Below are 27,338 nucleotides of genomic sequence, written 5' to 3' on the forward strand. Positions count from 1 at the left end.
TTTTGGAGTTTAGCTTCTCCGAGGAAAATATGGTCTTCTACCAAGAGCAGACAAAACCAATAAGACTGTACCTATGTAATTATTATGTATGACCAATGAGTTACTACGATTTATGCAATGCCCATGAATATCCTCTGTAAAGTTGTTAAGGTCACCGGTCGTCTAATAATGAGTGGCGTAAGCCCGCAGACACAGATCACTAACCTAGATCAAGCGGGTAGTCAGACTCGCGCGCGGTCACCGCACATACCTACTCGTAGATGATGTTTTACTTTAGCATGAGAATGGGCCCGATTCGGATTATGAAATAGACATTTATTAGACATCTTTTAGACATCACCAAGATACGATAAAAAACTAACCTGTCAAATTTGACATTTGCGCGATTCTGGAGATATTCTTGAACGATTTTCACAGGATATGACTTAGAGATCTAATTCACATCTAATAGATATCTTACTCTATCTAACGTAAACGTGACATTGGTTGCCCGAATTGCGCTGCAAAAGAGAACTAGTTGATATCTAAACTATAACGTATCTAGAATGGATCTAGTACGTGTCGTCTCTTGTGAATATCTTGAAGTTCGAATACGGCAGAATACCACCGCTTATTTCGGTTGCTTCACTTGTATCGACTTTGGGGTTTATTTGTGTGTAAATTACAACTATCATTGTGAGCTGGGTTGCATCTGAGTGGGTTGTTTGCGGCGTACGAGCGCCTACGTATGGTAAGCGCGGTAAGCGCGCGTATATCAAAATATGTATTTTGATGCGGGACTTTTGGAAGGTAGTCTATGGCTGCTAATTACCCTAGCGCGCCGCAAGCCTGCCGGCACTAACCATCGGAATTGATTTATGTCTGAATTGCACCTCCGTCAATACCTTAACGCAATTTTCATTGACAACAAAATTAGGCGTTATTTTTACAAGAAAAAATAGTATATGCAATGAATTTACTATTCAAAATTTGAACAAATGTAGACACACGTTTATTTTCTAGATTGTGTGCGAAACCTAAACAACAAAAAAATGTTTGCCAGACTTATCTGTTAAGGATGAGGAGAATTATCTGCTATGTATGTATGTACTGTGTCATTTCATCACTATACCTTAATACAACAAAGTCCCCCGACGCGTCTGTCTGTCTGTTTATGTGTATGTATTTTCGCAATAAACTCAAAAACTACAGAACGGATTTTCATGCGGTTTTCACCTATCAATAGAGTGATTCTTGAGGTAGGTTTTAGTGTAACCTGATTTGTTAAGGTTTTGTCTAACTCGTGCGAAGCCAGGGCGGGTCGCTAGTAAGACAATAATCAAAACTTTCCAGATAGCCAAATAAGAGTGTTAGTTGTTATTCCATTACCCTAGCTTGCCTTAGCTTAAGAATAAGTGTAAAATTGAAAGCACCCCATACATGTTTGCATTTTAGACCGGTGCTGTGTCCAGTATGAAAGAAAGAGGAAGTGTTAAAGTAAAAAAGTAAATAGAATTGCTAAAGGATAACAATTAATAAAATAAGCTAATAAATATTAGGTATAGTTTTTGTTATAAATATTCTTTGTTAATTTTTGTTTTGGACGCACCTTTTTGGGAGGTATAAAAAGTTACGTATACTTTTAAGTTATCTTTTAAATGTATCATTTTTTTCTTTTGAAACCCGTGACATTAAAACATATTTTATACCTTCTTAACAGCGCCTCTCAAAGTATAAAATTCGAAAATAAAATTGGCCCTACAAATGTCTTTTTACTTCTTTTATCCGGAGTGGCAAACTCACGTCACGGCCCGCGGTTCTTCAACGTTGTTCTAAAAAGAGAGCACCACTCAATCATTTGTTAGCTTGCAGGCTTTTAAAGAGGCATCATTTACCAGATAACATAGATAAATACTATAAATAGCCGCTATAGCTACCCACTATAACTACAATTTTTATATGCGTTACTGTGAGGTCAAATTGTGTTAATAAATAGGTACATAAGTAGGTAACATTAAAACTATACTGTGTTTATCAATGCAATACAGACATCGATTGATTAGGTTTATCAATAGTACATTACTACAGAGGCCGGGACGAAAGGGGTTGCCGACCGAAGACATATAGACGGATAGGTCTGAGCGCGGGCGACCCCATTTCCCGCCGAGGTATGTATAGTGCTTTTCTCAAACATGCAATGAAATAAATAAAATAAAAAATCCACGAAAACCAAGTTTTATTTATAGAAAAAACTAAAAGTAAACTACACCCAAAATATAACCAACACGTACCTATATCATTATCACGCGTATGTTTTACACGAGTCGTGTATTTTTACTACCCGTATATTTTCATGTATCTTTGATTTTTTCGCCTTGTATCCGTCTGACTGTCGTTTTCGTCACATAAGTTTACATAGTCTTTCATGTTGATATCATGTTTCACATACATCGTTGCTTTATGCATGGAGTAAATAAGTATAATTTCCACAGTGTTGACGAATTTGTAGTTACATTAATTTAAAATATGCCACAAAACTGTTTCTAATAAACTGTAAGCCATTTTTCTTAGTTTCTCAAATAATAAAATTGCCATAAGCAACCATATACATACTTCGTCTTTGACTTAAGGTTACCACAACTCCTAGAATAATAGCCCACGAACATTCGTGTATGCACTCTCGGTTATCAAGCTGCAATTGTGAGTCGTTAGAGATAGTTGAAAACCATACTTACCTTGGTCTAAAAATTGACAGCAAATTCAACTGGGGGCCTCACATTGACCATGTGTGTAATAAACTGAGGGCAATACTTAGTAATTTAAGTATACTCAAATATAAAATGCCATACAACACACTCCGCTTGCTATATATGGCCCTAGCAGATTCCGCAATTAACTACGGGATATCTAGCTATGGACGAACATACAATACGTACCTACAAAAAATTTATAATATACAAATAAGAATACTAAAAACCATAGTTCCATTAAAAATTAAGCAAAAATATAAGCATAACTATGATAAACTGTTTCAATATTGTAGAGTACTTAGCATATTTAATAAAGTAAAACTGGCTGTGATTCTTGAATACAAAGACTTATTAGGAAAGCTGGATAGATACCATAGACCGACCAACCTCAGACAATTACCCAATGAACCTCAGTTTATAGTCCCTAAAACAAATAATGAATATGGCAATAGAGTTTGGAATTCATACTTACCTACTATTCTAAACAACTTTCCTAATAGAGTATTACTAGAAATAACTAATAAGCCTAATAAGATTAAGTATATAATAAAAAAAGAACTGAATACCATAGTACAAGAATAATTAATAGTTAAGTAAGCACATAAATATAATACATATACACATACACATATATAAATACATAATGTTAATGATAATAAATATTAGAATTTAAGACTAGGGATTAAGTCCCCCACACTACCTAGTAAATAAAATCTTAAATATCAAAGATTGTAACTAGGTTTAAGAAATTGTAATGCTATTAATATTTTTTTTTTTTGAAATAAACAGATTTAATTCTTCTTCTTAAAAAAACTTGGCGGCAGAGGCAGCAAGTTATTAAAATCAATTCTGCTTACGCTGCCAATTCCAACACCTATGATTACAATTAATATTAATTTCATTATTTCGTCGGAACTCATATTAAAGTCAAAAAATCAACAACGCACCATAAATCCAATAAAACAGAATGAATATTTTTCAACTTTACCTCCATAACAATTTAAAAAATATAACTACGCGTGTTTGAGTAGACCTTTTTACCGCTAACGTTTAGATGAAATATTTTAAATGTTTTTATTTGTGTAGTTAAATTTATAATTTAATATTATAAAATTATAGAATGTATTATTTATTAAGTTCATGTTGATTTTATACAAATAAAACTGCAAATTATAGCAAACATTGTTTTTTTGTTTTTTTTTTATAGGCGTGGCAGAGTGTCATTACGAACCATAAAGCAAATACTGCCTCTAGTTTTTTTTAATGGATGAATGCCACGATGCTGTGTCACAAATATCTGTGAAATGAAAATTAAAAAAGAGGACTTTGCCGGCCTAGGCCTGCAAGATGTGTATGAAATTCCATTAACGACCTTTTGTCCTAGCCGCACCTGAAACGTCATACTTCGCAGCCTATTATAAGGAACATAACATCAATATTTCATTGCATGTTTGAGAAAAATAACTAGGTACTTATACATACCGGTAGCGAACCTACCAAATTATCTAACTTGCGTACAAATTTCCAGGATCGATTGGAAACCACGTAAACTGTAGGTATATACCCATTGCTTAGCGATTGTTCTTCTTCGTTTACCAGTACAAGATTAATCTTGATTCCTACAAGCTGTTCCTATTTAGCGATCATTTTTATATTTGTCTAACTCGGGCTTATAAGCCCTACACTTGGTAAGCCTATAGAATGAAATCCCTGAAGCCCAATGCAATATTGACGACCTATCGATGTTAATCGCATACGCTTACCGCACTAAAGCAAGCACTAAGCGACACCCTATCGCGGATGGTTGCCATGGGTCCCCCCGAAATGAGAAACTCGATCTGTTTCATGCTTTCAGGCCTCCGTGATGAAAGAACCGAATGGTTAGTGTAGCATGACGGTAGATGCCATTAGAGATCTAAAGAGTAGACCTGCGGTGTTATAATATTATAATACGGTATTTCGGCACAAATAGATACCTATGCGAATTAATATTAACTCGCTTTTTCGTCTTAGATTTCTTTGTTCAAGAAGGCCCGTTATCGGAATGGGGTGCAGGCATCTTCTGAAACGAATTGAATTGGAAGAAATCCTTTTATTAGTTTATGAAGAAAAGTAGGTTTTATCTTGGAAAGTTCATCTCATATCTAAGTAAGTATTACAGGAGAAAACGAGCATTTGTTTTCAAATGATTTGGTGCCTGGAGATTTTGGCGAAATCTCCTAATTTAGGACTGCTTATGTAATTTTGTTAATGTAATTAAAAAAAAAACAATTTAAGTTAATTTGAAATAATGCAGAAACAAAGTTCCAAAAACGAAAAAAAAGTCTGTACTTATTAGCGCAAATTAATTTAGATACGCAACAAATGTGAGCCATAATAATATAAAAAAAAACCAGCCAGGTGCGAGTCGGACTCGGCCACCGAGGTTTCCGCACAAATTTCACTAGTTTTTTTCTTATGGTACTATATTAATTTATAAGAATCAAGTCATGTCATAACAACGACTTATGTCATTTTGACGTTCAACAGCTAATAACGGAGATCAACGTGCAGCTGGCGCTGTTCCGGGACCTGCTGATCCACTTCGGGCAGCCGCCCGACTGCCCGGAGCTGCGCGAGCGCGTGCGCCGCCTGCGCCGCGCCTGCGTCGAGGCCACCAAACAGACCAGCCAGCTTGTGCTGCCCAACTGCAAGAAGTAAGCTACCTTGCAGTAAACCAACCTTACACCGTACACTTTTTTACAGTACAGAAAGCAGTACTCCTTAAGTCAGCGTACATATTCAGGAGGCTCCCTCATGTACGATTCTAATCACACCAGGAACTAAAGCTTTAGATAATTAACGGGTTGTAATTTACCTACCTATATCTTTTTGGTAAGTATTCAATCTACAATCCAGCAACGACCGCTTATGCTATTACATTTTGTTATGTATAGACGAGAATGAGATTTCGATTTAATACATGGGGCACAAATAATTGGCTATATTTGTATGTACCTATTTAAAAAACCGGCCAAGTGCAAATCGGACACTCCCTCCAAGGAGTACAATCATAACAATATTCCAAAATTCTCATTCAGATACAGGTTCATAATAAATGTTATTTTAATTCCCTCTTTGGAACTTTTCCTCCTGGAGTCCTGAAAAATGTAAATATAAATGGACACCGTCAATTTTACAAAAACATGTAAGGTTAGAGTGATAAAAATCTCGTTTGCTGAACGCTTGAAGAAATAATGTTTAACTTTCCTCGTTCAAATGAGCTAATTCTATATATTTCACAAGGTAACATAAGCCATAAATTTTCAAAGGTGATCGGAACAATGGGCCCATTGTATCGGATTCAACAAACGGGTGCTAGTTCCGAACTAAATTGGCCCTCGGGGCAACAGATCTGTCTGAGGTTAAATTAATGTTCTTTCAGAACTAGATAAATGGTACCCTAAGCTAACTAATAGAAAACGAAACGTGCATAATTTATGTAGCCAAGCAAAATGTGCTACGTGGTTGCTTGAATCGGACCTTAGGTTGATTCATGTATCTACCTGTTCATGGTTTCAATCCCGATCCTATAGCCTTGCCGCAACACAAAGATACCTTGAATTGAATATAAAAAAAACATCGTTTTAGAAGAACCGCTTCAAACGATTCAATGTTTCTCCCACGCCAACGCCAATACAGACAAATTGGGTAAATTTGAGTCGCCCGATTTATGCAAACTCTACCCAATTATTTGCATTTCAAAAGACAGACCAGTCGTTATCTGGGGAGTCAAAAGCGAAAGAGAACTAATTATGATAGTACTTTTCTCTGAAACCGGTAAGTGAGGCGGATGACGATCGGACGAGTGGCAAACCGAACACGATTTTCATTTGCACTTGATGTAGAAATGTTGAAGAGTCCTATAGTGACCAGCGACACAAAAACGAGACAGATTGAACACGTGTTCTTAAGATTGAACTCAAGAAATCGTTCTTCCTGATTCTTTCCAACTTATAACGTATTTATTAAATTACCTACTATTCTTTCACGGTTCTATTCTTTCATGAACATGGACAAATGGCATAATAGAAATAGACTGAACTCCAATTGTTTAAAGCAAGCAAATTGAGTAACAGCGCGGAGCACTGATAATAAAACCGCTAATATGCTATCTATAATAGTAAAAACTCATAAAGGATTTAATATTCTTTTATTTCTTAGGTACCTATTTACAAGGTACGTTATGCGCGTGTCTGGATGCGAGTACTTACTAATAACCTTTAAAAAATAATGTTACTATTGGCAGTGAAGTGATTGGAATGAAATGAAACATTACCAAACGAAGTCTTATGTTGTCGGGACCGCATCATTTCCTAAATAAATTAAATTAAATTTAAACGTCGCATTTAAAAACAGACACAAAAAAAATCTTATAAAAGTAGGTATGTTTTATGATAAATGAAATCAGGCGCCCAACTTCTTAATCTATTCATTCAGCACAATCTTGTCTCGTAATGTAGGTCGTCAGGTCTTACGAGCATTTGCTGCTAATCCCGATAACCCAACAACTTGGGCGCTCATATTACTATGGTATACGCGCCTATTCAGCAACCTAAAGGCAAACAGTGAAAGATAATCCGGCAACCCGGGGCGGAGCTAGGGAGCAAATAGACCCGGATCTATTTGTCATGGGATTATTCTGAATCTAATTAATCAGCATAGCGAAATTTTGCAACTGCTCAAATATTACCGAATCAATTCCTAGTTTCTTTTTTAATGTTAGTCTTTTATTGATCATAAATACATAAGTATAAGACCAATATTTTCAAATGTATGATTAAAAAAAATTATAAATAAACAATTAAAATAATTACTTATATTTACTTAAGTATGTCGTAACTATTGGTTCAACTTCGTATCGTATCTATTGAAGAATAAAGCATTAATCTAAGAGCAAAAAACGACAAATTAGTTTTTGCAAGGATTAGAATTACATTTGAAGTGTACTTACCAAGTTTTTTGGTAGATACACGACATTCAAGTATATATATTTTACGGTTTAGACTCACTTGTTTTTAGTCACTCGCGCGACATGTTTTCATGCTCGTAAAATTATTCAATGTTAGTATAGACATACTAACACAACAGTTTAAATTCGATCATTCAAGTATATAATAAAAAAAACGAACACTATTTTTTTTTCTTCTTCGGTATTTATTTACTTAAAGGTCAAACAAAGTACGAGTGGTATACATATTTGTAAGAATAATATGGTACATTAATATCGTACTAGGACCGGATTTATACACAACTCAGCTGGGTCATAAAATAGACTATTGTAACACACAATCGGTACCCACCAAGTTATTGACAACCTCTATGGTAATCAGAATGTCAGAGTAAACTGGTGTTTTTGGACGATCGAGATTACCGTGTTATGGTATGAATGTAATACCTACTTTATACTTATTTATATTTTAAACATAAAAATATACAAAGAAGTAGGTACAGTTTTGGTTGGTGCAACTCGCCCTAAGCCTTGGTTTAGCAATAACTGGCGAATGTAGAATCTGACAATGTAATGATAACGCAGGTCTACGAGCGAGGGATGCGTGGAGCAGCCCCAGCTGGTGCTGCTGTACTTCATGGCGCAGCTGCTGCTACGGGAGCTTGCCAAGTGCCACCGGCTCGTGCAGCTCGTACCCATGGACATGACATCCTACTACGGTACGTATATTAAATATGTTGATACAATATAATGGTAACGCAGGTCTACGAGCGAGGGATGCGCGGAGCAGCCCCAGCTGGTGCTGCTGTACTTAATGGCGCAGCTGCTGCTGTGGGAGCTCGCCAAGTGCCACCGGCTCGTGCAGCTCGTACCCATGGACATGACATCCTACTACGGTACGTATATTAAATATGTTGATACAATATAATGATAACGCAGGTCTACGAGCGAGGGATGCGCGGAGCAGCCCCAGCTGGTGCTGCTGTACTTCATGGCGCAGCTGCTGCTGCTAGAGCTCGCCAAGTGCCACCGGCTCGTGCAGCTCGTACCCATGGACATGACATCCTACTACGGTACGTATATTAAATATGTTGATACAATATAATGATAACGCAGGTCTACGAGCGAGGGATGCGCGGAGCAGCCGCAGTTGGTGCTGCTGTACTTCATGGCGCAGCTGCTGCTGCGGGAGCTCGCCAAGTGCCACCGGCTCGTGCAGCTCGTACCCATGGACATGACATCCTACTACGGTACGTATATTAAATATGTTGATAGAATATAATGATAACGCAGGTTTATGAGCGAGGGATGCGTGGAGCAGCCGCAGCTGGTGCTGCTGTACTTCATGGCGCAGCTGCTGCTACGGGAGCTCGCCAAGTGCCACCGGCTCGTGCAGCTCGTACCCATGGACATGACATCCTACTACGGTACGTTTATTAAATATGTTGATACAAAATACAGGGTGGAAAAAAATTATGGGCCCCGGAGGGAAAGTGCCTTAAAACCTTAAGTTAGCTCATTTTACTTAAAGGAAACATTCTTTTATTTTTAAAAGAAACAACACTATATAAACCATATACCTACATATAAACCTTCCTCAAGAATCACTCTATCGATAGGTGAAAATCGCATGAAAATACGAACATACAAACACACACAAACAGACAGACGCGGCGGGGGGGCATTGTTTTATAAGGTGTATTGATGAGCAGGCTCACCCAAAACTACTAAAACATACATTTTGTTGCAATAGCACGCACGCGGGTTATCATTACAATAAAAATGTTAAATAATTCAATCCGAGCCGCAAGCTTGGCCACTTCCACAAATGTACAGCTGCGGGAAGATGAAATATTAATTTTCAATATACCCCGATTCAGGGCATTAACGGGAAAGCTATTTTGCTTTCCACTTTTACTACGCTTCAGTGGGGTCAGCGTTCAGTCTTAATTCGAAGGAAAGAGCTGCTATTACAAAAGAAACCATTTTGTTGTTTTCACCTTAATGCAATTTGTATGAACGTGATTGAAGCGAATTTAGAGCTGAAAAAGATTACACTAAACTGATTTAAGGCAGTTTTCCAAAAGGGAGAAGGTTAATCAAGTAAATTGACAGATACCGGTGGGAATAACGACACCACAGTACCTAACGCAGCTGTAGTTGATGTCCGAACGCCACCTTTATTATGTAATTAGTATCAAATCAACCTATTTTGTAATTTAGTTATTGTAATTTGGATTATTTTTATTTTATTGCTTGTATAATTTGACATGTAAAAGTGCCCCTGTGGCGTATTTGCTGAATAAAAGTTTGAGGTATTCATTCAAACTACTTATTTACTAGACTCTACCTAATACATAACATAATTCGTATTGGTACAGCTACTTGACCAATGCATCAGACGCAGGAATTGTAGGACGACAAGTCAGATTACTAGATTAGTAATTACTCGTAGTACAAGTACCTACACACATGAATTATGTAAACAGCATTAAGCATTTAAGCAATGTAATCAACAATATTGAGTATGCAAACAAGTCTTAAGTCTTAACACTACTGTAAACTTTGTTTCTGTTTATCATAATCATTTATTCAATGCATCCATATATTGGATGCATTGAATAAATGATTATGATAATTTCAATGATAAACAGAAACAAAGTTTACAGTAGTGTTAAGACTTAAGACTTTGAGTTACATTTTAAGGAGGTAGTTTATTTATCCATTATTATAAATTACTGTCACTTTGTTACTTGTTTTTATCTGTCACTATAAATAGGTATACTATCTCCATTTTTAAGTTGGAGGATGATAAAATAATGCTTGTGTTTGTTACATAATACGAATACAAAACCCTAAAAAATATTTTTTAAAGCAACATGTATTAAAAAGTAGAGAAATTAATTCCACTCTCCATTCCCACCGCCTATTTTAGGTTTTCATTAGCTCGTGTTACACGTGGATATTAACTAGCGATTAACTATTTTCCGCACACAGAAAACCGCGCCGGCCCGTCCAATTTTGGGAACGTGATCAGTCAGATCCTACTGTGCAAGCAAATCACGCCAGACTTCAACCAGGAGGAGCTCTGCAGCATCGCCAAAGACACCCAGGAGATCACCAGGATAGTCACCGACATACAGGAGTACCTGCCTCAGCATGAAAACCTCAACCACTTAGGTTGGTATTGATACTATTGGTACCTAATACCTACACTTAACAATGGTCCTATATTTTGAATTCACCAAATAGATTCCTTACAATTTTATCAATAACTAGAGTAACTTGGTATACAATGCTAGTAGGATAGCATCACTTTCACACAAACTCTAGCTCAGGGTTCCATTTGGTCAAATACAATAAAATATATCTACTTAATTCTCTTTGATTTGATTCAGGGCACACGCCACACTAACAGTGGTGGTACGATTTTTTTTTTTCATTATTTGTTACGAAATGAAACTATAACAAGCCCATTTGACATTGTATAATATTTTTTTTCTCTCATTCAGCCGTTTCACAACACTTATCGTTGCAAAAATATTCGGCGTGACGGCTAATTGACAACGTTCTAAAACAAAAGTGGATAACCATGTCCCATTAACATAAAAAATCTTTTTGCGTGCAACGCCTCACCAGTCGCCCGCCTAGTCCATTGACATTAAGAACACTCCGCAAAGGAGTGCGGTGAAATGCCTATTCTTTTCTAACCTAAACACAGTCTCATGTATATTTATAGGGACAACAGTCTTCGTTGTATTGAAAGCGCTTGTAAGAATTTGTTAATATTACTGTACTCTTCCACCAATTACTTTATTCCCACTAATGAAGTAATGTTTACCTACACAGTTGGCATTCAGATTCGGAGCGGCTCAGTAATCACACTTCATCAAGTAGACTGCATGCTCATTTGTCGCTATTGTTAAGGCGCCCATTCGCTGAAAGTAAATTATTCCGCGGATTGTTGCAGAGACCAACGTCGCGTTGAAAGGAGAAGAAATGAGCGGCGGACTGTGGCGGAACAAACGGAGAGGCTCACTGTACAAAAGCATGGGGGTGCTCTGTTGCGTGTCGCGACCGAACTATCTCTGAGGGTGACGCGTCTCGCCCCCGAGGCGGCTCGACTAACCGACTTCAATGTCGCTCAAACACATACAACAAGTGCAAGGTGCCTACCAGTCACAATAACTCAAGTGTTCAGAAGCAGTGTGAGTGTGTACGGAGTTCCGTATGCTTAGGAAAACGTTACGAGTGCGTGTGATGTGTACAGATTAGACAATGAAGGGGTCCATTATTATTGTCTAATTAATAGACGAGATAGCGTAGAGGAACATGAGGTGGATTAAATTTCTCATAAATTATGTAAATCACAATTCATAGGTAGAGATCATCGCGCACGGTAGATCAATTATAAACGTTTCTGTATCGTGTAGTCTAAGTAAAGTAAATATTATAATATATAACAGATAGACGGATTTAATTAATTAATATCGTGAATTGCCTGGAATGGGATCAACTGTTGCGTTTAAGTAGAATAGATTTATAATATTCAATGCTTTTTGCACAAAATCTATATTTTACCTGCTAAATGTCTCATTTCGATTATACATAGATAATTGTATTCAAATTGAGATACAAAACTACGATTCGCCTCAGTACGGTACTCATAATATATTAAGACTTAATTTCATCGGTTTCATCCATGTTTCATCAATCTTTGAAGCTAATCACTATATTAGTACCTAGAACTGATATGAAAAATACATACCGCAGGAGACGACGTCAATGTCGTTTCCTTATGTGGTGTCATGTCCCGCATGTCGTCGTTGGTTTACAAAAATGTCCGCCATAATTATTACTGTTTCCATTATCTTGTCTTCCAATAAGCTAGTTTTACTTTTAAAAATATTCAGTTAGATGAATATAAAACTTTCTCGCAATCTCATTCACAAGTCTCATTACATTAATTGCTTTTTCTTTCACAGAAACTTTGTGAAAAATGAGCTCTTCATCATTTTTATACAATTGGCAAACTTACTTATCAAGTGCTACGGGCCCACTGTCTGGAGTTTCCTAAAGAAATAAATATGGCCTAGTCACAATTTTAGATGACACCTTAAGCATTCTAGTCAATTATATATTTGAGTAATGATATTATTTTCACCATAATATAATACAATTATATTTATATATTATTAATAATAATACAAATGACACCTACGAGTATGTATATTAAATAATTATAAAGTATTTCTGTAATTATGTACCTAAGTATTAGACTTTTATTGATAATAATTCTGTTAGGAAGAAATTTGAAGATTATATTAGATACACATACTCGTATTGTATTGCAATAAGCAATACTTATACGCTATTCGATTATATTTGATTATTTATTAAATCGTTGTCATTTAGACTTCTCTACATTTTACTAAGTATAGCCATAAGTAGATACCTAAGAGATAAACTGATATCAAAGATATTGTGAGCATAATATTAGCTTTAATATTATTTGCGCATGTATACTACTTGAGACGTATCTAAAGTAAATAGAGATCACAGGTATATTATAAAATGTAGATATCAAAGTAGCATTTTGTGCACTATTTACGCTTATCCGTTAGAGCAGTTTCATATTTTCCGATACAAGGACTTTACTTTGATATAGGGGATAGAATATATAAAAAATATCGACACCGATCGATATCCCCATCGCATCACACACACATGCGTTCAACTTGCCACGATATCAGTGTAAACCGACGTAGATCGTGTGACGGAATATCACCCTTATGCCACTGTAAAAGTCAATTTGATAAAACATTTAAATTTAATGCCATCATAAAATAATGTTCTGCCGTGCAATACTTAAACAACAGTAAGTGCAAAAAGTGAGTTTCGAGAAAAACGCAAAAAACCCTTTCAAACCGTTTTTTTTTTGGTGGTCTTGAATGTCAAAATATAGCATGGAATACATGAAATACGAATACGTGAACACTTTTTTATTTTAACAATTATTGAATAAATTATTGCTATTTTTCAAAATTTTACAGTTCCCTCAAAAACACAATAAATGCAGAATAAAGTACAGTAAAAAAGCGGATTACTGTAAACAACCCTCGTAGACTGATAACTTGAATGAATTGCAAGCTAAAGTACAGTATTCATAACTATTTACTGCATTTTACTTAGTATATATATATTGATTGAGTTCTTCGAGATACCAACACGTCGTGGTACAAATAAGGTATGTTTATAAAAATACACGAATGTATTTAAAAAAAATCACATCAATGATAAAAAACTTAAATAAGTATCTCTTACTATGTAGTTGGAATTAGTAGTAGTAACCCGTAGAGTACCTATCATAAAAATCAAACTTTTTCCATGGCACTTATTTAATATTTATAATCAATTCCTACAGATTAATATAATCTAACTTGTGACTATGTCACATACAAATTCAATAAAAATGAGATCTTTATTTTCTCGTCTACATGCTGTAGTATTACCACGAAGTTGACACTGACATGACACTGACATATTCGCTAGCCTGTGCAACTTTCTAACAACACATCTCGTTCATACCCTGCGATGTTTTATAGAAAGTAAGTTACGCAAACGTTAGCGAATATGTCAGTGTCAAAGTCGTGGTAAGGCTACTGAATAAAAATACTAGTACAAATAAAAAGCTTTCACATACATTTATACAAGAATATCCATTATTACAAAAAAAAAAAATTGAACGACTCTGTTCCAATTGAATATGATTTAAATTTCATCGAACTGAATAAGTGTTATAGGTAAGGCCTTGGGCCTTAAGAGGATAGGTGATTATTAAGGACCGTGTTTGACAACTTGTAGGACGATCGACAGCACCGCATTTTATCAATGGTATCGATATTATTTAACTTTTGTCCTACAATGTGGTTAATCTATCTAAATGAAACAACACTTGAAAGCTAGTTAAATCTCTCAGGTCTCAGGCAGTAAATACACAAAATAGCGAAACGACAGTTTAAATCACAGTAAGTGAGCTTGGTTTACTGCATTTTAATTAGTAATTATGCCGAAAAATCAATAACATTTCAAACACATTACAAATATTTTAGAACATTTCTATTGTACTGCATTTTAAACAGTTTTTGGCGTAAGTATTAACTTCTCTTTACTTGTTAATATAGGATTAACGTGAGACCTTTACTGTATTTTAATCAGTAAAGTCTCAAAATTCACAGCCGACAACTTTATTATGCAGTTTAGTTAGTTTTACCTCAATAATTTACTAAATTCTTCTGATTTACTGTACATGGATGCTTCGATTTTTATATGTTCCCATTATCATAATCGCACGTGGACTATATACATGTGTGCGTCTTGGCATGGTGGTCCAAGATCAAGAAAAAAAAATCGCAAAAGTAGCACTTACTGTTGTTTAAGTACTGCACGGCAGTGTTTTACAGAGTCAATAGAACTGAATGACGGTTTAGCATTTTGCTAAATAAATTACCGATCGACCGGACAGGGAGCCCAGACCTCAGGGTTTAAATGCAATTAAAATTCACTCTCCAAACGGCAACTACTACTTTTCGAAGAAAAAAATTTTAAATCACTAATCATATCATGGATTATATTTGATAAAGTCCAATAGTTATTTTAACATGCAAGCGAGGAATAAAGAGACGACGACGTCCCGTCCTTTGCACTACTGGACTGGATGCGCTATTTTTGTTATTCAAAAGCGGTTTATTTAATATGACATTAAAATATATCTAGAAATTATGTGTATGTCATTAGAGGAGTTAGAATGGTTCATGCATTTAAGTCCAAGCCAAGCTGCCAAGGTCCGTGATTTCCTGTATTAATTAGCTGTGTTCTAACAAAGTCTAATTTCATCATGTACCTAACTACCCGTCTGTACTGTATCATTTCATCTGTGTGTTAGTTGTATAGTACCTCATCTCATTTTCTGTAAGACACATTCTACTGTATGCATTTACTAAAATGATGACTGTGATATACTCATAACATTAAATTATAAAAGAAAACATGCATTAAAATATGATTCAAACGTGACAACGTTTTTATTGTACCTATTCCCTATCAAAGTAAAAGTCAAAAAAACCCCATTGTGACGTTCCACGGAAAAAGGTACCTTATGGCGGCCGGCGCTTACGTCGCATGGCGCCGCAATAATATTGGAGCGGTGTTAATAATAGCGTAAGCGCCAACCCCCATAAGGTACCTTTACCCGTGGGACGTCACATTTTATTGTAATTTAGAGCGAGAAAGTATAGGTATGTATGTAGAAAGTATAGTAGGTAGATATATTTTTAAGGCGCTAGTGACCTAAAATTTTAGCAGGACAAAAAAATATTATCCGTCAATTTAATTTCAGTGTGAGGCCAAGTAAACGCGGGTCTGCCTTGTAACATGAAAATTAGATTAGTCCACCCGCTTGACGTAAATTAAATATTGAGTAACAGGCAGCCCGGAGGCTTTTTGGCTTCGCAATATGATTTTTACAAAAGGTAAAAAGGAAAATATTGGGAAATTCACGATAGCGTTATGAAATATCTTAATATGATATTAGAAAAATAACGCGAATTGAAGAACCTTATAAGATTATTATTATAATCTTGCTGCATAAAAACTAGACGATTATCATTTCATCTATAGATGGAAGTTATGGAACTCGGTTCAATATAATTTAGACTTTAGAGAACGGGTGACTTGGTTGACTAATCCTGTTATTAAAAATAGGTAACAGATGTATTTATTTTAATCAATGCCACATCTGAATTTCTCTTTAATTATCTTTTTCGTAGATGTCTCCACGATGTTTGATGTAAGGGATGGGGGTCCGGCCGCCACCGTATGCCCGCTGTCGTGTAGGGCGTTTCTCCTCGACTTCACGTGAAGAATAAGCTAAAGGTGTTAAACGAAATTATATAAATCTGGGGGTCGTAAAATAAGGATGCCACCCACCACCACTTTATACCACTTTGATACCACTTTAGCACAACTTTATTAAAGCGCCGGTCTAACCAAAAGGTACGCTAAGATGACAATAGCACTTCGACGAACGCCCAACGAAAAGAAAAAAAATACCGAAATTATTATTTCCATACATTATTTACAGACTGGCAAAAAAGAGTAAAAATTTAAAAGTGGCAACACTGTAGTGTCGCTCCCGTTCTCTTATATTTATTGATTTGAAAGGAACGACGCTAAAGTGTTGCCACTTTTTAATTTCTACTCTTTTTTGCCAAGCTGTAAGTGTTAATTTTTTTTCTATCAACGATTGTCATATTGACTATAGTGATAGCAGTACGTCAAAAAACGCTGCAAAATGTGTTAAAAGCATGAAAATCGGTACGATTGATCTTTAGACCATTTGAATCAATTTGACCAGTAGCACTAAAAAAATATATAAAATGAGAAGAGTATCATGTCATCTTTTTTTGTATGGTAAAAACTTTTTGTTCTAAAACCCATTGTGTGTGGTATTAACTGAAAGGGCTTTTTAAGCCGTTTCTAAAATATATCAACTTCATTACAGTTCAGCCATTAGTAGTAGTAAGAAAATATTTAAATTCTGATACATATCATTTCCTGTGTTCGTACCTAAAAATGCATGATAATCGACATACAATATATTAGGTCCTTACCTATGAAATTGGCGTTTTTGTTCATAGATATAAGTCTGATCCTAGTTTTTTTTTTTTTTACAAAAGTACATACACAATTACAATAAAACTACAATATGATTTCGCCAAACTGCTTGACAGCAATTAATTGTTATTTTTTATTGTTAAGTGTTCAGAATTAAGCCTTGAAAATAGGTCTTTTCATGTGCTGTCGGTTCGAGTATTAAAATTACTTATATTTTTCTAATGGTACCAATTTTCAAGAAATGGAGATATTGAAAACATACCTTAAAGGTGTCAAAAATTACTGGAAAAATTTTGTTTGGTTTGAATTAGCCATCAAAAAAATATCCGCAAAATTAATTGTATGGAAATTCGTGTTTCGTTGAAATTCTCCGAACAAAACGCCAATTTCATAGGTAATGACCTAATACTTACATAAATAAATATAAGCAATTCTTTAAGTTTTAACCAAAATTATTTAACTTGAGCCAAAAATTAAAAATGTAAACGAAAAGTGTATTAACTTACTTTCACTAGAGTCTCTCGCTCTCCTGTAGTAGGGACCCCTCACTCGAAATCCTTTATAACGATCCTCTTGCCCGATATTGCTACGATCCTTTTGACTAGATGAAAATGACTTCAATAGTGATGAAACCCTTGCAAAAAAAATACTCCTATCAAATCATTCTAATTAAAAAAAACTCAGAAGAGTTGTAAGTATAAATAATGAGTTGCATAAGGGCAACTTGCGCGATCCAGGGTTGACCAACCAACTCTGAGTTAACCGTTAACACAGGGTGAAACCGGTTAACTCCGAGTTAGTGGCTAACCCTGGATCGCATAAGTGACCCAAGTAAACTAGTCCTGAAATGAAATTATGAAGGAAAATGTTTTAACCCCATTTGTCTTAACTGGGACAGCGGCATTCGAGGTCTAAAAATCTCATCTCGATTTGTGTCTAGTGCAATCTAAATAAAATGCGAGTTTATTTAGTTGTTTTTTGAGAATCGACAAGAACTAGTTATTTAAATGCTTATCAGTAACTTACGCGTTATTTGAACTCTTATCAGTCCCTCTCTTTAGGAAATCATCGACCTTGACTATTACATATACCGGTGAATTATCATCTTCATCCTCTTCGTCGGTGATGGTTTTATCGTTAGTAGATGATCCTAACATGTCCAATAATCTATGTTTCTCTTGTTCAGTATATAATGACTTGTAGCTATCTGGGTCATACACTAGAACATCATCTGCATCCAGCCGGGTCAATTTATCAAATAATGTTGGTTGATACTGTTGTGTTTTCTTTCGGTTTGTTTCTTTCCGGCCGACAGTTTTTTGCTTTCCATATTTGCCACCAGCCTTGAGCGCAACTTCAAGCAACGCTCCAAGATCTTGGGGATTCAAAGAACGAAAGCTATCGTCATCGTTATCATCATCGTCTTTTAACTGCTGCTGTTGCCATGCATTTTTGACAAAACTCTGAGCTACAACTCGGCAGACCGTTATATCCGCTATTGTGAATACTGTAAAAATCAAAATGGGTACACCAAGAATGAATCGGTAGCTAAATCATTTTTTTTATCTTTATAATTATAAAATTACACGCCCTAGCAATATATTTCAAAGATAAATTACCTATTGTAAATATTTTTTTTTTTACAATAGGTTTAGTTTTGCTCTTTTCTCACCTACATAAACTACATACATGCCAAGTTTCATGTTTTCTTCCGGATGGGACAATACTTTAGATATTTGTTAGGGAAATTAGCTGCCCTACTCGGACTTTTCCTATATAAACTCACTTACCAGCCAAAATTAGTGCCAAGCGTGTCATCGTACAAACGAACCCAGCCAATGGTAACCGATAAAATTAATGAATGATGAATGGTAATAGTTTTTCCTGAGCACGAATATTGTTTTAATTAGTTCCACCTTAATTTTTAATTTTCTCTTATCACATATAAGAAACCCGTAAAACTAACATTTACGATGCGACAAAATTAAAATGAAAAGAAAATCCTAACAAACCTTCAGCATTTCTAAATAGGCATTATGAGAATTCAAACAAGAAAAACGGCCTCATAAAGAATTGCATCTCGTCGACATTGTTCTCTGGAAGCCGGTTGTAGGCCGACATTTACTAAATAACGTATCTCTGTTTTCTATTTTTCGGAATACTTAACCTGCATTGCAGTCGTCGTAGGTATTCATTTTTAACAAGAAAACGCTAGGAAAAGACTTTACTTAAATCTTCACTAGTGGAATATACTAGCTTGTCGTGGTTTACAAATAAGTGTTTTATGTTATAAATATTATGCGTTGTTCGCTTGTTTTCATCTTTATATTTTGCCACGAATAACAGTAAAAAACAAAAGGATATTAAAATATTTATTTCTGCATTGCTTCCATTTACAAATAAGTTTAAAAAGTTTATTATCTTGACGTTTTATACCCTACTAGCTTTTGCCCGCGGCTTCGCACGCGCAGGAGAGTTTTTTTAATTTTGTTTTTTTTTTTACGGACTGAACAGTGACTGACCTTAGTCTCACCTGCTGGAAAGTGATGAGAAGGCCGAAAGTGTAGCTCACTATTTCAGTAAAAGCTTATTCACAGTATTCACTCTTGACTTGAAGACACCAGTACGGTTACCATCAGTTTGTCACTGACATAAACGCCGTCGAGAACGTAATTTACTTTCTATACATCTCGCTCGCACTCGCATATTAGTGCAAACGGGATATATAGAAAGTAAATTACGTTCTCGACGGCGTTTATGTCAGTGACAAACTGATGGTAACCGTACTGAATTGTAATTATATCGATTAATCGAGCTCGACTTATTTAATATAATCTAATGTACGTTTTGTACCTAACACCTTTTAATTTATATTTTTTATTTATGTAGTTGTAGCCTTTTGTACCTATAGCACCTCCTTATACACTACATTAGTGGTTCTCCCTTGGATTGCTAGAGGACGATAAACATTTGGGACTCAACTTCAGAGGAAGCTGCGTTGTGCGATTCTCCCTTCAAGCTGCGTGAACTTTTCATAATAGTGTTAGTTTTTTGTCAACTTACTGACCCGTTAAGTCTCTGGGAAAAATATAAGGACAGTTTTTCGGACGACATTAAACGGCAACTTGAGAGAGAATTGCAAAATGGTGCGGAGTTTTACATGGATGAAGTGTATCAGTGTGTGTGATTTGCTGATACCTAGCGGAGGTGTCACGGTTTACCTCGGGGTGGGTTTGCTGATACCTAGCAGAGGTGTCACGGTTTACCTCGGGGTGGGCTTGCTGATACCTAGCTACTGCTTCTCTGTGTACATCAGGGTTCATTTTTTGGTAATTGCTTACGGCAGCTTGGTGATCTGATGATTTGTTTTGCATATATTTATTTGCGGCAGCTTTTAGTTGTTTGTTCCGTGTAGTATTCGTGAACCTGGCACGGCGTTTTTTAGTAACTGTTTTGGTAGCGGTAAGAGATAATGATGAGTCTGATTCTAAATGGGGTGGTGGGGTGGTAATCTCTTCATTCCTTCTCGTGGTAATCTTCTTGGCAACCACAGAGAGGAGTTAAGAAGGGGGCTCTGATATTGTGGGTCTTACGAGTAATTCACTGCGAATATATACGTCAAAATTACCGCTAGACAAATCACTTGAAAATCTTAGTCGGCCCACCGGATTACCCACAGTACCAACTCTCATATATAGCGGCATTGTTGCGGTAAACTTCGAAAACCCACGGAAACAGTTGTCCTGCCGCTACCAACTCGCAGAGACTACCGTAAGTAAACGGGTGCGACATTTCAAGGCAGTATTCAACGGAGCTGGAGTAATTATCACCGTTACTGTTAATGAGACATAATAACAAACTCCTCCCAGTTGGCCACCACGTGACTAACGATTTGCTCGCGCACCTCCCTGGCCATCACCTGCGTATCATACAGAAGATAGGAGATGGGGCGAAACAGCCGGCCTGGCCAAGGTTACAATCGCTATCGCTTCGACAACGAAAAGCATTATGTCTCTCTATCACTTATAGGGTGATTTTTTAGGTATTATTTTTCTGCAAACTCCATATTCGGCCTATCTCTATAGTCTCTTTCCTACAAGGAATACCTACACACGTAGGTGATGGAATACCTACCTAGATATAATATATTATTTATAAATGTGCTTCATAATATGCTGTGGTTGCGTGTGCGTTTGAACAAATTACCTTCCTACTTAGTAATAAATATATTATAGTTCAGCGGCACGGCATTTCGTTAGTAATTAAATCGTTGCGATACCTCATGACCAAAATAATGAAGTTATTTGATTTTGTACACTGCTAATGCAAACAGGTTTAAAATTACGAATATGCAAGCAGGAAGATGAAGATGGGGAACTTTTGACAAACCAAAGGTTCACGATGAGACAGCAGCTAATCAAAAAAAATATCGAGTTATGCATTCAACATTAACGCAGTAGAAATGCGGTACTTGAGAACGCATGATGAAGATACCCTGGACTAGACGCATCAACCACTTTCGCAACTACTTACCAATCAAAACCGGACTACGATATGCCAACAGCTAATTTGCCATATAATGCGAAAGGTTGATGAAAGCCTGGAAGACTAGGGGCTATTGTCGAGGCAAGTACCTACCCTACTCTCTTTCTGAAACTCATCTTCCTCAAAATATTACTTCGTTGTAAGAATGAAGCCGAATCATACATACGAAGTGGTGGCCATCTGATGACGAACATGTTCCTCATGAGGGGACGACCAAAGAGAGAGTCAATAAGAACACTTTTAGTTTCGCCGTGTCCACCTGTCTGTTCGTCCGCGACTTAGTTTAAAGACCCTTATTACAAAAATGCTGCATTTGGTGAGAAAGGGAACGACTGATATTCATTGTACCTCTTCTCACCGCGGCAGATTGTATAAATAATGCACGACATAAAAAACTTTATGATCAGATAAAAGTAAATTTATCAGGATGGATAGTGTTTCAGTTTACCGCGCAACAATTATTAGCGATTCTAGGCATGCACCCAAACCGCCCTGATGCCAGCGGCGGGCTACAAGATGCATACCAAACAATGAATTTGCGGTGCACAAAGGTAACTTCATCCGACAAATGGAAAACGTGCCCTACGAACTCACGAAAGTAACTTTAAACATGATAAAACTTGCAATAGTTACCTACCAGCCAACAATATGTTAAACAACTAGTGGTGACTTTTTAACAAATCTTATTAAGAAATTTCCGCGTGCATTTGTATTGTATACGTCAGGGGTCACCAAATGGCGGACCGCGGTCCGGATCCGGATCGTCGATCAATTATTATTTTTTGCTTATTTAGTAAACGCAAGTGGAAACGGACCGCGATGCTCATTTTATTTTTAGAACCGAACTCCTGAAGAAACTAATTGGTGATCCCTGGTATATGTGTTACAAACTTCCAGAAACTCAACTTGTCACTCAAAAAAAAAGTCTGAAGTTCACCATTAGATCTAAAAAATGCATTAGAAGTTTTAAAAAGTTTGAATCATAAAATATGTAATCGTTCCGTTATTAATTTCCTTATCACTGACAAAAATAAACCGACCGAGGTAAACATTCGCTGAAACAAATTTTCAATTACTACCCATGACCCGAAGGGAGACCTCTATTTGTAAGTATAGAACGATACCACACAAAGGGACCACATTAAAAGCATCAAACGTAATAAAAGGCGAAACCGGTACATTCCCGTCGGCAATAAATGACGACTCAAAGCTAGTTTTCAATCTTAATTGAATAATTTGTAAAGTATTTATTGAGGTTTATCCGATAGGGTTTGGGCGAGTTAAGAGTAATGTTAGTGATTCAACTCAAAAAACACAATTTTTAATTTTTTACCTTAATCTTAACATTTGATCACAGCATATTTATTTATTTATCGTATGGCAATCACACGCTTAAAACACTTAAAATTTAAATTTACAATTCCGCAGATACTCGCGTTTTTTGACAGTTTTTTTTAAATCCTCCACTGGGCCATTCAATCTAACAGGGCACTGAAATACCATATAATGTATGGTAATTTTTAGATTCCTAATAGATATGTTTAATGTAAAATAAATTGCGTAAAAATATTTCCCTAGGTAATGTCTTTATTCAAGGAGAAAAATGGGGACTATGTTTGTATCTTCTTAAAGCGCTAAGTACAAAGCAATTATCAGTTACCACGTTTATGGAATAAAACCCCAATACACGTTACGGAAACAGTTTAATTACTTACTTAAGCATGGAGTGGTTGCAATGATTAACTGGCCTATTCGGATTTCGAGATAATCACAAGATTTTGAGACGATTTAGAGATCAACTAGATCTACATTAGATATTGACTAGATGTGACTTGAATATCTAAGTCATAACTTGTCCAAAATCGTTCAAGAGGACCTCCAGAATCGCGGAAACGTCAAATTTGACATATCTATCTTACAAATAACTTTAAATTATCCGTATCGTAACTTGTTAAAGTCTAGTAGAAATCTAATTCATTTTCCGAATCGAGCCGTAAAAAGCGTTACGTACGTCAGGCTCGAGTCGTTATTGCTTCCTTGGAATTAACACCCAGCTTCCAGTCGATTTCCCGTGTAGCGGCTGCCTCCGAATGTCTTACGCGTTATTGCTCTTTTATTTGATTTTGTCGTAATTCATTTGGTTAACTGCACTGTGCCAACATTGACGACCGGTCTGGCCTAGATGGTTTCGTTAAGCTGGGATACTCTGCTAGCAAGCGGTGGTACTCACTGTCACCCGAAATTGCCTTAATGCTGGGTTGGTTGCAGTGCTTAAGCTGTCCCGTAGTCGACAAAGTTGTTAAACTGTCAATAAGTAGTCTTCTATTTCTGCAATCGATAATAATAGCATAATGTGCAAGAAAATCAGCGCCAAGTATAGGTTTGTTTACATTTGCTACGACAAAGTTCCAAATAAAATCTCTGCGTAATCCTACATCTAACTTTTGCTTGATTATGCCGTAAGTATGTATGAGTGAACCATTAGCGGCAGTAAGCGAGTAGTTGTCAGGCGACTTGCAATTAGGCATAAAATTGCGTGGCAGGAGGCAAAGGTCAGATCCGGTATCAATGAGGTATTGAATTTTAGTTACCCTGTCCGTGATAAATAGGCGGCAGGTTGTAGTAGGAGGACAGTCAGCAGCCGCCACGGTAGACTGTCTTGCTAGGTTTCCGCTTTAAAGTTGCACGGCGGAATGCAATTCCGTGCGTTGGTACTAAAGTGACTATGATACCAGAACATACCTGATTTGACAGCTCGATACCGACCGTGTGACTTCGATCTGCTACGACTGCGCGACCTGCTGCTGTTAAAACGCGAACGTCGCTGACCGCTGCTGTTACCGGTGCTTAGCTGAGCAATTTGTTGCGTCATTTCGCTCTGGATGCGCGCCGTTATAGATTGCTCCATCTTCTTAAAGATGTCTTCAAACGAAGTCATGCTTGCAACCTGCTTAAAAGAAGAACAAGGTGTCACGTCGATGATTTGGTCTGCAAGGATCGCGATGTCGTCTAAAGAAGCCGTCTTCTGAGACGCGATGATCGCTTGCACTTGAGTAGGTAAGCGAGTGGACCACAAACTTCGGAGAAAATCGTCAGTGACACTATCGCCAGCTAATCCTCGAAGGTGACGAAGGAATTGGCTTGGTTTCCGATCTCCAAGTTCCTCAAATTGCAGCAACTGACGTCTTTTGTTCTCTTGTGACGTTGACAGTCGGTCGATCAATTGTTTTTTCAACTTTTCGTATTTATCAGTTTCTGGGGGCTTCGTTATTATATCCCGTACTTCTCGAGCCGTTTTGGGATCTAGCTCTCTCATCACTTGGAAGTATTTCGTGGAATCCGCTTTTACGCCCCAAACGGCGAACTGCGCCTCGACCTGGGCGAACCAAACTTCCGCATCTTCTGCCCAAAAAGGTGGTAATCTCATGGTCAGACGATCAACCGCGGCGCCTGATCGCTCGGGCTCTATTTTCTCACAAACGGAATCTTCGAATTCGTCGGTCATTTTGAAAATTATGAAAGTCGCGGGTCACCAATTTATTGTTCTTGCCTAGAGCACTATATCTATGAAATAATACGCGGAGATAGCAATGATGAATATTTACATATAATGAGAGAATATTTACAATGATTAATTTACAATTGATTTGCAAATAAGATTTTAGCTTCCGTATCGTACGAAGGAAAATTTAGTTGTGAATGACATTGACTCGTTGACGTACGAGTAGAAGGTTTGTGGGCAGCGAGCATTGCGGTGCGCCACAGGTAGTGAATCTGCCTGCGAAGCCGATGGTCCTGGGTTCGAATCCCGGTAAGGGCATTTTATTTGTGTGATGATCACAAATATTTTTTCCTGAGTCATGGGTGTATTCTATGTATATTAAGTATGCATTAATCTATATAAATACGTATATCGTCGCCTAGCAGCCATAGTACCTACAAGCTTTGCTTAATTTGGGGCTAAGTTGATCTGTGTAAGATGTCCCCTGATCTTCATTGATTTATTATTGGTTGTTGAGAGTTACTATATATCTTAATAGTCATCACAACTATGTCTAAAGAAAAGTTTGCGATCCAGAGTTTTGTAAGACATATTTTATTGACCAATAAGGACAAGACAATTTGATGAAGACAACTCCGATGAAGTAGCTAAAGATACAACCGGAATTAATGTTAAGATGATAGATGAATTGATGTAGCTTTAAATCATATAAATAGTAGGAAACAAAATTCATATCTGAAGTTTTTATTTTTCATTGTGAAAAGTTATTTTTTTGAGTTTATACATCTGACGCCGGGGAAAGCCGCACTATATCAATCATGCGTTAACAAAACTCCATATCGCATGACTTCACCCCACCGGGAGCACGTTCTGATATTATAAATACGATTCTGATTTTTTTTCTCCCTCTTAAAATACAATGCGCGAAACGAATCTCAAGTAAATATCCTATTTTTTAATTTAAATACTCTTGATCGCAGTTCCGGCCTCACTGAAAATATTAATTAAATCTTGTTCGAGCAATATGGCGCAGAAATGAGTTTATTCTAATCAGCAACAAGCTTGTCTTTATTCTCTTTGAATAATGGACCAGAAATTCGTTTGTCGGTAGATTATAATCAACGCACGCCTGTTGGCGACGTGGAGAGTCGTTAATGGCGTCTTAATGACATCACTGTTCCTATTTCCTATGATACGCTTACAAATACAAGTTTAGTAAATGTCACGAAGACTTTGTAATAGGTACATTGAAACCTGGTAAAATGCCATCACGTCATAGGTATACCAGTTTGTCACCCGTTGGTGACAAACTGGTACCAAACGTACGTACCTGGTGACAAACGTACCTAATAACATGTTAAATTACCGGCTGTGGCTGTAACACGAGCAAATAATTAAAACATAGATTGTACTCCTCAAACGGGGACACTTTTGTTCAACAACTTTTAAAAATTATTAAAAGTATTTAGACTCGCTATTTTTCATACAAAATAAATATTATGTTGAATGGACGCCATCGCCACACCATATCATTGTGATTGACGTTGCTTGTCACCCCTTAAACATAACAAAATTCGCAATACATTGCGTCTTAGAATAAACTTTAAAGTGTATTAAAAATCAAACCACAAGTTATTTTTAAAAGTCGCTGAACAAATGTTGGTCAGTATGAGGAGTACAGCCTACAGTTTAATTTTTTGCTCATATTACAGGCCACACCCGGTATAGGCCGAAACTATTTTAAACTATGAACTATATCATGTTGTGTGCCCCTTATCGAAAGTCTCTAGAACTATTATTATTTCCCTCTGAAATCAAATTGTGGTCCCTCGAGATACCATTCCATCTGTCCACGTCTTCAGTACTTCTAAATATTCTAACCCTGCCGCTAGTTTGT

At 36.6% G+C, this 27,338-nt stretch overlaps 2 protein-coding genes across 2 annotated transcripts in view; one reads left to right on the forward strand and one right to left on the reverse strand.

Annotated features, from left to right (window-relative positions):
- Positions 1-13,597, forward strand: part of LOC134790056 (uncharacterized) — a 131,937-nt gene extending 118,340 nt beyond the window's left edge. Inside the window, exons 2-5 of the mRNA XM_063760814.1 lie at positions 5,259-5,425; positions 8,836-8,969; positions 10,717-10,899; positions 11,690-13,597. Coding sequence (XP_063616884.1) covers positions 5,259-5,425; positions 8,836-8,969; positions 10,717-10,899; positions 11,690-11,811 — 606 coding nt within the window. The 3' untranslated portion in view covers positions 11,812-13,597. The remainder of the gene's footprint in view (positions 1-5,258; positions 5,426-8,835; positions 8,970-10,716; positions 10,900-11,689) is intronic.
- A 2,915-nt stretch (positions 13,598-16,512) lies between these two features.
- LOC134789518 (uncharacterized) lies at positions 16,513-19,276 on the reverse strand. Its single transcript, XM_063760097.1, has 4 exons — positions 19,185-19,276; positions 18,421-18,901; positions 17,901-18,028; positions 16,513-16,647 (listed from the first exon to the last, which is right to left on the reverse strand). The coding sequence occupies exons 1-4, from the start codon at positions 19,210-19,212 to the stop codon at positions 16,529-16,531; spliced, it is 756 nt and encodes a 251-aa protein (XP_063616167.1). The 5' UTR covers positions 19,213-19,276; the 3' UTR covers positions 16,513-16,528.
- Between the last annotated feature and the right edge of the window lie 8,062 nt (positions 19,277-27,338).

Source organism: Cydia splendana, chromosome 4 (assembly GCF_910591565.1).
Source record: "Cydia splendana chromosome 4, ilCydSple1.2, whole genome shotgun sequence".
Taxonomy (NCBI): domain Eukaryota; kingdom Metazoa; phylum Arthropoda; class Insecta; order Lepidoptera; family Tortricidae; genus Cydia; species Cydia splendana.

Bases quoted from the DNA above. Each gene is read 5' to 3' on its own strand.
- LOC134789518 (XM_063760097.1), bottom strand. From the start codon at position 19,212: ATGACACGCTTGGCACTAATTTTGGCTG. The intron at 18,902-19,184 runs GTAAGTGAGTTT...TGATTTTTACAG, and splicing joins CTTGGCACTAATTTTGGCTG to TATTCACAATAGCGGATATA. The intron at 16,648-17,900 runs GTAAGTTAATAC...TAACACCTTTAG, and splicing joins AGCGAGAGACTCTAGTGAAA to CTTATTCTTCACGTGAAGTC.